General features: G+C 38.5%; 1 protein-coding gene across 5 annotated transcripts in view; it reads left to right on the top strand.

The window, feature by feature from the left end:
* Nucleotides 1–15195, top strand: part of cacna1db (calcium channel, voltage-dependent, L type, alpha 1D subunit, b) — a 79288-nt gene that overhangs the window by 25889 nt on the left and 38204 nt on the right. For all 5 annotated transcript variants that reach the window (XM_053318320.1, XM_053318321.1, XM_053318319.1 and 2 more), the window contains exons 4-9: nt 6060–6199; nt 7479–7621; nt 9460–9612; nt 11235–11431; nt 13273–13376; nt 13530–13699. In XM_053318320.1, the coding sequence (XP_053174295.1) occupies nt 6060–6199; nt 7479–7621; nt 9460–9612; nt 11235–11431; nt 13273–13376; nt 13530–13699 (907 nt within the window). The remainder of the gene's footprint in view (nt 1–6059; nt 6200–7478; nt 7622–9459; nt 9613–11234; nt 11432–13272; nt 13377–13529; nt 13700–15195) is intronic.

The following is a 15195-nucleotide window of genomic DNA, read 5'->3' as shown; positions in this document are numbered from 1 at the left end:
TGTATCCATTTACAGTTGTCTTTTTCATAATGTAAATCTATGGGGAAAAGTATTTTTGGGCTCAATAGCAGCACATGATGTTGTAATTACACAGTTTGGCTGCTATTTCAAATTGGTTCTTCCTGTATCCAGTTCTCTTTATACATCCTTGGTTCAAACACAGCTCCTGCATGCCATATTTCTCACTCTAAATAAAAAACAACAAACTGTTTAGTTTGATGGTCTGGGAGAACTTTGTCAGTGTTACCAGGTTAGGTTTCATGTCTTTCAGCTGGAAAAGGGTTGAAAAAGTAAAGTAAGAGTAATAGCAGCCCAGCAAGTTGTGCATTTCTTCAGCAAAATGGTGATGGTAGTTCTTCAATGATAGCATGGTAACAGAACAACAGAGTAGCTTTCATATAGCACACGTCTAAATACTCTTGATTTGTTTTTTTAGCCCAAACGGTGCAGACAGTAATGGACTCCTCCTGACTGAAAAAATGTTTCCATACTGTAGTTTCTCTGTATCCACAAACATCATCAAGGACATTTTGTTCATTCTCTGTACAGACACTGTGCGCTCTCTTGGCTTCAGCTCAAGCAACCAAAATTTCTTGTCTGGCTCCCAAAATAGGGGATTTGAGGGCTTACAGGACAAACTTTTCCTCCTTAAATCAATTAAGCTGCTTCGCTTTCACTCTGCTTTGAATGCCTGGGCTTGTGTTATGCTGCAGTTAGTGGAAAGTAAATACATGTTAAAGCCACGGAAGATAACATTTCGGGGAAAGCAGGACAAATACACTTAGTCATCTTCGCTGTGCTACAAATTGTAGCCAGTGGCAGTTAATTGCTGCATGGACATAGAGTTAAATACATTACATCTGTAGATAAGTTCCCTGAAGGGACATCACTGAGGTCTTTACTTTGAGATTACTACTCACTGACATGTTGTTAGCTGTTGAAGCCAGTTAATCAAATTTTAGGAAATATGGATAGAACCTGGGTGGAGCTGCGGTTTGATGAGCATTCTGTGTAAACTGTGAGAGAAGTGAAGATCTTGTCAATCAAGGTCCCCCTAAGTTTACGTTTGTCTTCAAAGCACGAAGAAGGATGGAAATGACCTTTTGAAACTCTCAGCCTTTGTCATCAAGCAGTTGACAGGTCATTTAAGTATCCCTGCTTCAGTGTTTACATGAATTGGTACGATGGTGCAACAGTGAAAACTCCGATTCACCTAACCCGATGTGTTGTACCAGAGGCAGTTGTCTGGGTATCCCAATTTCAAGATTCATTCTCCACCCACACATGAAACAAGCCTGATTTCCATAGCAACGTTATCCCTATCGCATCCGTACTACATGCACAGAGGAAGATTACCATGATGCACTAGTGTACCATTTTTCAGGTCTCTTACACAGGAGACAAGAAGTGTCAGACCCAATAACTTGAACAATTTCATTTATCCTTTTGGTGAACAGTGTACACGTAGCAAAACAAAAGCATACTCAACAGCTTTCTAGCTCTTCAGTAAACCTGCATGAGTGCTACATTTCCCAGCCTCCTCCCCAGTTCTATTAGAACATCCAGAGAGGAGGGCTAAAAAGGGTTCGGGCGCCACTTGTTGTGTCTCTCTCCACCTCCTGGTCAGCACTCAACCCCACTCTAATGCTATCACACAGAAGCAGCTTCAGGCCTGCGCCACGTGTTACTCTCACACTCCACTTACTATCTAGGAACCCCCTGGGGATGTGAAAAAAAGGATTTGATATTTATTATGTAACATGATGCATGATGTATCATGGCTTCTCATGGGGTACATAATAGGTCAGAGGTCAAAGACTGTTACTTTTCTATCTATACTTATTAACTCTGGAAGGGAGGGGAAGTTACCCAAACACATAATACATCCTCATATTCTTTAGTTTCATAAGATATGGACTTCAATGCAAAATTTACATTTGAAATGCTGAATTAGACAAATAACATCAGTCTGTATCAGATAACCCTAAGCATCAATGAAATATCACGTGATCTTTTTCTCTGTTCTTCTCCATCCAAAGTGACACATTTTAAACCATAGTTGAAACTTCAGTATTTCAGGCTCAGCTTCACCCTAAGTAATTAGCCCTAAGATTTTCTCTGGCAAAGACACCTTTATTCAAAAGTAGAGAGACAGGAAATTATGGGAGAGAGAGAGGGGGGTTGACATGCAGAAAGGTCCTGGCTGGGACTTGAACCGGGGTCCGCTGCGTACATGGCATGTGCTCTTAACCACTCGACCACCTGCGCGCCCAATTAATACTCCTTCTGTAGCTGCTTCACAGTGAAAGCCATAATCCAAAAAGATTTAAAGGTGAAGCAGCTGCAGGAAGTGTTTAGTTTTCATTATCAGTGTTGCAGGCATAGACCTGTCCTCTGAAAATGCTGTCTGTGGCTCTTGTTCTTGCATTGTTTTGTGATTTATTTAGGTTTTCTTTTTCTGTTTGGTTTAGGTGGTTGAAAAACTGTTTGTCAGGCAAGAAAAAAGAATGAGAAACAAAAGACTCGGACAAGAAGACTTAGGAAAGGCTCTTGTGATTGTTAATGTGTCTAAAATATGATAAAGATTCTATATAGTCCTTCATTCAGGCAAGAAATGCTGTTGGATCTAACTATTTAACAATCACTTAATGAAATGATAAAACATAGACAAGTAAATGATATACTGGAAAATACACTGAGAGTGTATTGTAAATTAATTGGATTTTCTCGTTGATTTTAGATCCCCAACTTTTGTCAGGTGTTCATAAAATGACTTACTCTTCTATGGGCATTGCTTCTAAAGTGTGTGTGTGTGTGTGTGTGTGTGTATACTGAATGTTTATTAGTTGGGTGTAAGATCATGTGACCGCTCCATTTGTTGTCTCTATTGTCCTGCAGTGATCTCTATTCTTCCTGCTGATTATCAGCCCTAGTCTAGGGTCACACACAGTCAGATACACACACACACACACACACACACACACACACACACAATCAGCTGTTCACTAAGCAGAAGAGCGGACATTTCAGGCCTACGTAAACAACAGGAGGATAGAGAAAGAATGTAAAATCAGATGGGGGCAGGTGTGTGCTTTGAAGGCTCTTATCAGTGAGAAACAGCTCTGAGTCATGGCGTTTGTTGACCATAGCAAGTCATCCCCCAGCTTCTGTAATGGCACAGCACTCAGTTTACACCAGTTAACAATTATGAGCTGGACAAAGACACCGTCATTGTAGAAGAACCAATATTTACATGGCAGCTGAGTTTGATCATCTGAAGCATCTGGGCAATTCTGCAGGACCGTAGTAGTGATTTTTATTTTTTTTTATCTTAAACTCATCAACTACAACTGAAGAATATTTCACATCACTGCTAAGTATTTTGCAAACCATGCTGTGATGTTTCAGATTCTTGAGTGTATTTTTTTCTCCTTTCAAGAAAAGTCTGTGTGATGTCAAAGTCAAAAAGTAGCCTCCTGCTTGAGTTGTGTAATCCAATATCACAGTAAATGTCATTTCTGCGTTCATTTTTGTCAAAGTTTTATTGCTGTTTTGACGTAACACAGAGCGTTAATGGAACTTTGATAGAAAACATGTATGCAGACGTTGATGTGCGTTGTGTTTCTAAAGTCTAAATTAAACTGTGTGCAATGATTAATACTCAGCAGTAAAGTGAAATGCACACATGCAGTTAATAAACACTTAGAAAACCCACAGGTGGTACGGCTGTGGTGTTATTACAATGTCTTCTCTCCAAGCACACGTGTTCATTGTGGCTGAGTCGCCTTTGCCAGGATCATCTATAATCCCTACGTAAAACTGCCTGTCTGGTTGGCTTGATGCCTCTCTGAAGTGCAGTTTGAGTGTGTGTGTGTGTACTACTGCAGGTCTCTCCGCCCGCATGTGTGGGTGTTACTGTAGTCGTCAATGTCTTTCATCGCTTATGAATGTGTCTGTTTCTTTTGTGCACGCTGTCCAACTAACTGTGCTTTGTATGTGTTTGTGTCTTTTAAATCAACAGGAGTAGTGCTTAGCTTAATGGGCCTCAAAACCTGCCGACTCACTAACCTTCTGCATTGAGGGGAGACACACAGAAAGAAAGAGATAGAGAGAATTTATGTGTGGGAGAGACAGAAAGCGGGAGGGAGATAGAAGTGAGATGTGTAGGAGAGTGAAAGGTGTTTCTGTATAACAGAGAAAGAGAGAGTGGAAGTGAGAAAGTGTAATAATGTGTAAGTACAATAAATAGATATTGTGTGGAAATGTAAATTCAGGGACCTATTTCCAATACCAGATACACTGTTACCATGGAAACGTGCTGATGATGCAGCAGGACATGCAGTACGACTTAAGAGTGCAAGTGCAACATCAATCAAAAGTTTGGACACATCTTACTGTTCACTTGAATGAGGAAGTGTATCCAAACCTTTGCCCGGTGCTGTACTTCTGTAACTCGTTGTATTTTGTGTTGTTGGAGTTTGAGATGGAAATGTAAAATCCGTCACTTCCTCCACTGTGCTTATAAGGATCACCTGAATGCATCATAATGTGTCCAAGACAGAAGGGCTGTCATTTCATACAGATCTTCTCCACCCACATCCCTGCATAAAAGGCCAGTGTTATACAGATCACAATGCTGCTGCTGCTGCTGCTGCATGGAAACCTTGAGCTCTCAAATGTTTTAGCTTTGCTTTCAAAATGGCAGTCAAGATTGTCTGAAGTTCTTGTATGGGGTTTAAATTGTTTTTTTTCTGCAGTGCCCCAGTATGACCGTTGAACATAAAAAAACCTGTGCACACTTTTAAACCAAGAAAAAACATTTAAAGAAAAAGTATACAAAAAACTAGAAGACATGTCAATGTACTGTTAACTGTGGCTCTCAATACTGAAGTTCTTATTTCTTTAATGTTTGCATATACTGTAGGTCTTGTTGTTGGATCTCAGGTCTCAGAAACCTGGACCGACCTAACAGCATATTCAAGATCTGACCATCCAGAAAATTGGACATGACACAAATATACAACACATGCAGTCAGACTTTTATTGCACCGACGTTATGGGATTCAGGTCTGTCCTTGCACACAGATTTCAGATCTGATGAATGTATCATTTATCTCTGATGCCTTTGCTCCCTCTAATGTCTGTGTCATCATTTAAAGTGGGTTAATTAATTCAGTCCTGCATGGCTGCAGCTATTGATGCTTTTCTTGCTACAGCACTAAGCTTTATTACACACATGAATGGTGTAACAACATATGCACTGATTAACTAAATCTACCTAAATCTACCAAATCATATAAAGTAACTGGGTTTCCGCAGCAGGAATTAGAACACAATTCAATAAAAGACAATTTTTTTTTCTGATAAAATGTCACTGAACTGTACAGTATGGTCAATCAATCAGTTGTTGTGATGTGATTTTAAAACAATATCTGTAGAATACACCTTTTTTGTTGTTTTTTTGTTAGAAAAACAAATCTGTGTTTAGATCTTGACATCATTTTTCTCTCAGCTGAAGAGAGCTGGGAATCTGTGAAAGACATGGTGAAATATTGCTCAACACTATTCATTTCCACGTGCCATTCTTTATATTTTCATCATGTCCTCTGGAGGTGAGGAGTAAATCAAATCTTAGCTTCAAGGGGCAAATTTTGTGAAGTTCAAAATTGTGCTAGATTTTATGTTAAATTAAGGCTTTTGCTCTGGCAAAGTTAAGTGTGGATACCGGATCTATCTGTAAGTCAGCAGGAGTCATGAGGCTGTTGATCAAAGTCAAGTCAAACATACTTTTCTGCTGGTTTTGACCAAAAAGGAGTCAGTTGCCATGCCAACTGTTGTGGTAACCAGGGAAAATGTTATCTTATTTGTTGGGCCTCATACATGTCTGCATCATTGCTTCTGTATAATATGCACTATATATTATATCTATCATATCCATTCACATTATTTGGACCATAATGATTTGTTTTGTAGGAATCACTGCTGAACTAAGATGAATATAATCATATGTTCTCCCTTCCTTCTGTCCTTTCTTCTTTCCTTTCATTCCCTGTGTGCAGGAAACAGTAGAATATGCCTTCCTGATCATTTTCACTATAGAGACATTTCTGAAGATTATTGCCTACGGACTGGTCATGCACCAAAACTCCTACGTCAGAAACGGCTGGAACATGCTGGACTTTGTCATCGTCATAGTGGGGTGAGTTTACAGGTAGAGCATGTATGTGTAAATGCACAAAGTCAAAGACACAAATACACACACAAACGCACAGTGAAGTTATTTCTCACACAGATAATCTTAAACCACACACACTATTGCTCATACAGTCCCTTGTGTACAGTGATTGTCACACACATATACACATATATGCCTTACCCAACCACTATTCAGAACCCAATAATGCTCCAAAAACACACAGAAAATATATTGTAATGCTGGATTTCTACTCTAAAGGCGCTCATCAATCATTAGCCATAACAAATTAATTAAAATACTTTATGTGTTATTTTTTCTGTTCATTCCAATGGGCTGAGAATCTGAACATGAAAAACCACCTGTAGTAAAAATGATAAAGTGATGCTTTAAGACACATTGCATATATATTTTGTATTATTTTAACAAACATTCAGAGCCCCCGACAATTCCAATGGATGCATTTTTAGGAAAAAAATCCTGAGCAAAAGCGATCAATAATTCATGACATTTTGACATGTATAAGTAATCATAGAATCTCATGTTTACTATAAACACAAATGATGTGCTTTAACAATAAAAAAAGGGGGATTGGCTTTATTGCAGTCCACTTTAGATGATGTGTAACACTATAATTGGCTTAGAGACATCCAATCAAATAAGTTAGTGCATTTGGGTAGAGTCAGATGATCGTAATCATAGGACATCCCATTAAAAGTTATGTCCATTGGAATGATTGGGGGATCTGAATGGGTTAACTCATCATTTATCTGTCCATGGATGATAAGTGATAAGTGAAATGGATGATACAAGTGCATGATTGCAGTCAAAGACAAACATACTACATACACTGTTGTGAGATGACTGATTAAAAAATGGCTTCATATGTATGGAGCCACATAATTAAATGAACACACACACACACACACACACACACACACACAGAGGTGCATGTACACACAACCATGGCATTGTTCATAGTGATGGTTTATCAGTGGGCCACCTGGACTTTGAGACTTGTGAGAAAACTAAAGGTAAACACAGACATAAAGAACACACACATAAAGAATACATAAGCACAAACCTGTACACACAGGTGCATGTACACAGAAACAAGTGGAAAGAGAGTGTATGTCTTTGTTCCTTGTTTTCTGTCTATTTAGCTTTAATCTTTTTGCTGTTTTGATATCTCTGTCATTGTTCTTTCACCTTCTCTCTCTCAAACCTCTGCATTGCTCTCCCATTACTCTTCCTCTCTCATCCATTATCGCTCTCTCCTCTCCAGGCTGTTCAGTGTGGTTCTGGAGATGATAACCAAAGACGCTGACTCTGGCAGCCAGTCTGGAGGCAAACCTGGGGGGTTTGACGTCAAGGCCCTCCGAGCCTTTCGCGTGTTACGACCCCTTCGCCTTGTTTCTGGAGTTCCCAGTGAGTTTGCACAGAGATTTTGTAAAAGTCTTTAGTAGTTTATAAGCTTCTCGAGTCAAGTTCCAAGTCACATGTCCTCTTTTGACTTATGACTTGTGTCCTTGTCCCAAGTCCACACATCTGAATTAACATATTATCACTTGTAATTTAGTACAAATCAAAGTTGCACTAAGACACCATTAATGTAATGTTGACATCTAATTCCTAATTGAAGAAAAGTGTAATAACCAATAACAGAATTTCATCTGAAAAATGGGTTATTCTTCTCCGATGCTATCCTGCTTTGTGGTTTAAGCTGAGAATTCATACTGTTTTTCAACAAAGTCTGTCTACGAACATGATTTTCAATGTCACAACTATGGAGGCAATTGTGGTCCAGTATGCACTTGTGTGATGTGGGCCTTGAAGCGTTTAGTGCACATACACTTAAAAACATAAACCACAACTGGAGTGTTTGATGAGAAAAAACAGTTACAGAATAAACTTATTCATCATTGCTGCCAGTCGAAAACTGTACAGCCTGGTTAGTCTGCATTGTAGTAGTATATAATATGTAAATGTAGTATAGAATAGCCAGCTACACAACCAATCAGTATCCAAAACAGAGCCATCATTACTGTCATTCATTACACTACTGCCTACTGTATACTGGTTGTATTTAAGTTATTTCTGCCTTCTTAATAAAAAGTGATAATTAATATTAAATAATCAGTCTGCACTGTTTTTTATATAGATATTATATCATCTATATTTATAAATGTTAATCTCAGTATTTAAAAACAAGATTCCCATCCTGCAAAGAAAACATCTGCGTAGTCCTCACAGTTCTGCCTAATTCATTTATCACGCAGTTGCCTTCATGTGTCTGCATCCTTTTGAGTTTCCATAGCAACACATCATACACCGGTCTAAGGGAGAAAAGGATGTCTGTGGAAAGATAAAGTTGAGCTGAAATTACATTTTTAGTTCTGTTCTGGTTTAACATTTGTCTTGTTGGATGACATACTGCATACAGTTTAATTAAGCTTTGATATTTTGTCTTGCTTGCCACAGGAGTGTGTTAGCTTTCATGTTTATTCAATGGTATCACAGGGATTTTAGATGAAGACTGATTGGATAATACAGGTCGGATAGGTTGGATAAAGTGCATCTTTTTATGAATGTGTATTTGTAGTTTGCTTTTCTGTGTGTCCCATTGACTGTCTGTGTGTATACATTTCTACTATGCAGTACACACACATGGAGGCCCAGGTGCCAGCTAAATAACCATCTGTTCACCTCCTGCTGAATTTCTACTTTAGTTAGAGCTGGTCAATTAAAAAAATTAACCCATCAAAAAGAAAAATGATCTGCAACAATTTTGATAATATCAATTAATGTTAAGCAACTTTTCAAGCAAAGATACAAAACAAACATTGCATACAGTAGTTCCAGTTTCTCAGTTGTGAAGATTTACTGCATTTCTTTGTCTTGTGTGATCACGTCTGTAGTAACAAAAATTAGCAACTTAGTGACATCACTCTGAGCTTTAGGAAGCTGTGATGGGCATTTTGCACTTCCTGGCATTTTATAGACTGTATATAGATGTGATCAATCAATAAACTTGTATTCTTCTCTTGTTTTAATGTACACAACATACTGCATATATATAGTAGGATTATTTTGTAAAGTTGCATTCAGCACTTGGCATAAATATCTTGTTATTTAGATATAAACACATAAACACAATTGTGTTTGCTTCTTTTCTCATATGAGTTTGGGAAACCACAGGTACATGTGTACTTCACTGTGTGTAGGTAGGAGTTATGTCTGACTTTGGCTTCTGTGTGTGTCTGCAGGTTTACAGGTGGTTTTAAACTCAATTATTAAAGCCATGGTTCCCCTGCTTCACATTGCTCTGCTGGTCCTCTTTGTCATCATCATCTACGCCATCATCGGCCTGGAGCTCTTCATTGGCAAAATGCATTCAACATGCTACGTGATACAAACAGGTAAGGGGAAGTGTGAAGAGTTTTATTCTGTTTTTGATTTTCTTTTGGTTTAATTTGATCAGTTTTATTATCTGCATGATTCTGCCATCTTCTTTCGACCACTGCAGTTATCTGGTGAACTGTCTAAGGACATGGGAATTTGATGGGTTTTTTTAAACAGTGATTTTTACCCTTGAAACCCTTTTTAAATTAACTCCTAAGCCAACATACAGTATGAACAGGCATATCATACGTCTGAGTTTAGGATAAATACAGCCTCTAATCCCTGAGAGTGAATGAACATGGATACCATGTATGTGAATGGTGGCAAGCTGCTGAAAACAGGACAGAACAACAGCTGGTGGATTAAATCCAGTGATTAAATGACTAATATCTGGCTATTATGTAAACACGCCTGACCTTTACTCTAGCATTGCATCCAATGTGGCAGAATCATTCAAGAAACAAGGATAAACTAATGGACAGTTGTCAGCCATAAATGTCAAGTGTGCTTATGTATACACAGTCATATTCTAAAATGGCTGACTGACAGGAGCGGCTTAAGTCACAAGGATGATGGGCTGCACAGGCATACGACAGCAGTTTTCATCTGAGTGTCATTCTCCCTTCCTCTCTCTCTCTCGTGCACACCTTTCACCTAATCTCTTCCTCGTTCCCTCTTTCTTTCTTGCTTTGAGCTGTTTACTTGTGGACGTCAGGAGAAGCATTGTAGACTTAAATTGAGAGGTCATGACAGAGTGACATACAAGCTCCCTTTAATCCCCTCTCACTTGTGTCTGCTGCAGAAAGCCACTTAGCCTACGTTTTTGTGCGTGTGTCTGCTGCTGGTGGAGGTGTTTAGAGTGCATATGTGGATTTGTGCTTACATTGCAAATATTTTAAGAAGGAGTTTGAAGGTGGGAGCTAAAGTTTAACATGTTGTGGGTTAATTTACTATTCATATACATGTGTAGAGATGTATTTATATGTCCATGTACCAATCATTTTCTGGTATATTATTTATGAAGTGATATTGATGACCTCCATACTGTATGTTCTGTGATATAGATTACATTACTGTGTTTATCTTCATATAGAGTTATTATACTAATGAGCTTAAGTTCAGAAGCATTAGACAAGGCGTGGGTTAACCAGTGAAAGGAGATGATAAAATAGTCTCATTAATTCCAGTGTAGTCATGAACATGTATTGTAATATTAAGAAAGATATTCAATAAAAATGTGACTTTAGATGAGATTGAAGAAAGGAGAAAGGTGTCATCTGAAATGGAAGGCTATCACAAACAGTGAAGCACCAGCACAGCAGAAGCACAGTCAGCCTCAGACAGCCACAAGACCTGAGCTGTCGTGTCTCTGAAGGCAGTGGGGAGCTCAGATGTTCACTCACAGTAAATAGACAACCATTACCAAGATGCATAGACATGTAGGAGACATTTCTATGAATATCTGTCCAAAGAAGAACTCTCATCTCTGTCCCCTACACATTCAAATTGTGTCATATGACATTATTTACATCAAACATGGTGGACTTTTTAAACGAGTGTCTTAAAACAACAATTATTGTTTCCTTTTATATGAACCAGTAGAAGAGTAGATTCATCCATCTATCTGTGTTCCTCTCAGGTGCCATTGCAGAAGAAGAGCCCACACCATGTGCGGTAACAGGGCATGGTCGTCATTGCACGATAAACAGTACGGTTTGCAGAGAAGGCTGGCAAGGCCCCAACAACGGCATCACCAACTTTGACAATTTTTTGTTCGCCATGCTCACTGTGTTCCAGTGCATCACCATGGAGGGCTGGACCGACGTTCTCTACTGGGTAATCTGCCACTCTGCACCAAAATGACTCTGATCAAGGGGACACCAAATGGTTTAACTTACTGCCAGGATTTTTGAAATGATGCTAAGTCACCAAAATATCACCTTAAAAATGTTTGATAGTGGTAGTATTCCAATTTATTTAAATCAAGACATTACCATTGCATTATTTCATTCACATTACACGCACATTCACATTTAATCACTGTAACTGACATGATGACAATAATGATGTCTACATAAAATAAATTACAATTATTATTAAAATGATTCTACTGAAAGTCTGAGGGCTGCAAGAAAAAGAACAAGAACCCATTGAAATGATTAAATCACACCTTCACATACTTCCACTCCAACATATTGAAGATATATCATTTGATTTTATTACAAAGGAGTCTGTGTTTTGAACTGTAGCTCCAGTCTGAACCATCACCCTGTGTTGAGTTGATAACTAGTATTTAAAACTAGAAAAAAAACTTTAAAAAAACCAACCCAGCAACTCATTAGCCAAAATCACCAACAGCTTTTAATTAGCCAAAACACTTAGTTTCAAGTTCAATACAGAATTAGTTTTCATCACAATCCACCCACATCCTTTTATTGATGGAGACCCTCATCTATGAAATAATGAACCTCTCTTGGTCCCTCTCTCTCCTTCTCTTTCTTCATCTCTGTGTTTCACTCCCTCACGCACCCTTTACCTCTCTTATGCATGTATGTGTTACCATGGCAACTCCAAGCCAATACTGCTGTAAAAGTGGTGAAGGAAGGAGACTTGGTAAACCTAAGAGATGGATAGATAGATGGACAGATAGACGGATAGATAGATTCAATCTGACCTTTGACTTTTCTTGCAGAAATCAGCATGAATGAAGTGTAGGAGGAGGCAGTTGGCACTTCGTCTTGTTTCTTTCAGAGCAAACATGAGTTTTTAGTAGAAATGCATATATGTATTGTACACAGTGTGAAGAAAAGTTGTGTTAAATGTACAGAGATTATTTGGACCATGTGAAAACTCAGTTGTGTGGAAATAAATAGACCAACTCTAAAACTATCAGCTGCTAGTTTGTGTTTTCCATACAGTTCTATTACAACTTGAGTTCCGTAATGAGCTCATTTGCCACAAACACATGACTAATAGATATCTCATCTCCAAATACCTCTTCTTGCTCATTAGGAAGCCAGTTGCCTCTCTCACAGTGCCCTCTAGTGGTCACAGTTCCTGTCAAAAGTTGTAGTTGCAGCTCAGAGTTGAAGATCTCTTTACCTCTGAAGGACATTGTGGACTTTGAACTGCCTCCAATTCATTACATTTTATTTAAAGTCCACAAACACACTAAACCCACACAGTTACACATTTCCTGTTTTCAACATGTATGTGTGGTAAATGATCACATATACACATTAACCAGAAATTATGATAGAAAAGCTTTCAGTTCATGGGTAATACTATGTGTTAAATGTGTGTATAAAGGTGCAGGTGATGATATATGGTTCTCATTAGCAGAAGCTGTGAGAAGTGGCAGACACACACCTTCGTCCCCACCCATCAGCCATCCATTAATACTATACTAATAGTTTAGTTTGCACAGAGGTTCCTTTTCTATTAGTAACCCTAACCCTAACCCAACAGGAAACACATCAAGCCGAGGTTTACATAAAGTAATTAAAAGAGTTCTACACAATTAAGTAGATCTGTATAAATGACCTGTGTAGCTTTTGGCACTTTTTTCTTTTTTTGTACTTTTTTCATCAGCTATGAGTGTCCTCAGGTTTAAAATAATAATAAATGAGCAACCCTAACCATATCTAATATGTCATTCTGTTTGTGTCTCCATGTAGATGAACGATGCAATGGGCTTTGAATTGCCATGGATCTACTTTGTCAGTCTGGTCATCTTTGGATCCTTCTTTGTTCTTAACTTGGTTTTGGGTGTGTTGAGTGGGTAGGTGTTCAGTAGACTTGCGTTTGTCTTACATGTTGTCCCTTTATGAAAAGAAAAATTCAATTCAATTCAAAATGTGATGATGTTAGAGATGAAAGTAACCTGTTATGGTCCTGTACAGTATAGTCTGACATTATGCTCTACCCTGTCCAGAGAGTTTTCCAAAGAGCGAGAGAAGGCCAAGGCTCGAGGTGATTTCCAAAAGCTACGTGAGAAGCAGCAGTTAGAGGAAGATCTAAAGGGCTATCTGGACTGGATCACCCAGGCCGAGGACATCGACCCCGAGAACGAGGAAGAGGGAGACGAGGAGGGCAAGCGCAATCGTGAGTTACCTGTATTAAATTCATGTTGTCCCTTTTTCTCTGTCTGAAGCAGGGAAATGTAGAACGCAGACAGATTTTTGAGTAACTTAGCTTTAACTTCCTCTGCCTTGAAAATAATGCAGCCAACCTTTATGCTCCATCAGTAATGAAAGGAGGGAGGTGAGGAGGTCAAACCATTACTCACCTTACTATTATTGCTCCATTCAGTGTTCAAGTTCACTGATGGTTTGCCTTTAATGTATCACAAAGGAAATATTTTATGTATGTGAAACCAATGCCCTTTGCTCCAGATGGAACATTAATGTTTATATATTCGACTCCTTACTCCAGATAGACCGAGTAAACAACCTCTTTCAACCATGAAAATAGAACCGCTAAATGAATATTACAGTTAGAAATGACAAGCTGACACACAACGACAATCACATTTCTTATTTTGTACAAGAAGAAAGTCTCATATGCTGCTGATTGTAGACTACTGTCAATTTAGATATATGTAATGTCAGATAAAGTATATTTAGGAAGATTTACTGTCATCCAGGACACAGTTATCCAAGGAGGGTTGAATCAAAAGCAACTGGACTTGGTTGAAGATACATGAAGGCATTTTACATCTCTTCCAAGGGGCTTCTTGTTTAGATACATGTTATATTTCTATACAGTGTACAGTTTGGTACAACAGAAAATTAGAAAACAGGTATATTCATTTTCTGAAGAATGTGAATTCTGAGAAAATGATTGAGTAAGGCACATAATAATATATATTACATTTTCTGATATAATATTTTTAGTCTTTTGCTATTTTATATTGTCCTTGCATTGCATCACTTGTTCTGTATGCAAAACTACTACTACTGTACTGCACTATGTACACAGTGTAATTCTAAATATTGTGTCCCTTGACATGCATACAAATAACACCAATGTATTCCACATGTAGATACTCGTTATTATTATCATTGAGAAAACTTTGATTGACATTGAACATTAGTGTAGAAATAAACTCTTTGCAGGTTAGACCAACTGTGATCCAGTTTCTGATATCATCACCAACCAACAACTTACTTTGGTATGTGTGCTATTCAGACTTTAGTTCAGTGAAATGTTTACAATGCTATGAAGTACCGTAAGCATGTGAAAATGGCTACTGCTACCGTGGGAGCAACATCAGAAGCTGCAGTAAGAAGTGGGCGACAGTCATTTGTGGTCTTTTCTATGGTGTGGCCTTGTGTGTGCTTTTCACCATGACAACACACCAGTAAGTGTGTGTGTGTGTGTGTGTGTGTGTGTGTGTGTGTGTGTGTGTGTGTGTGTGAGAGAGATAGAGAGAGAGTTTGCTTGGTCATTACTTGTATCCCAACAGGCAGGAACACAGGCTGCAGTTTGAAGTGACAACATACTTTTGTGCTATGTAATGTGCAGTAGGCTCCTACTGTGCCCACACACAGATCTGAACCAAAGTCATGTCACCAACCAATGAGAAAAACAAAAACTTG

This window comes from Scomber japonicus, chromosome 4 (assembly GCF_027409825.1).
Source record: "Scomber japonicus isolate fScoJap1 chromosome 4, fScoJap1.pri, whole genome shotgun sequence".
NCBI classification, from domain to species: Eukaryota; Metazoa; Chordata; class Actinopteri; order Scombriformes; family Scombridae; genus Scomber; species Scomber japonicus.
Note: the sequence above shows the minus strand (reverse complement) of the source record. Positions and strands in the feature narration are given on the sequence as shown.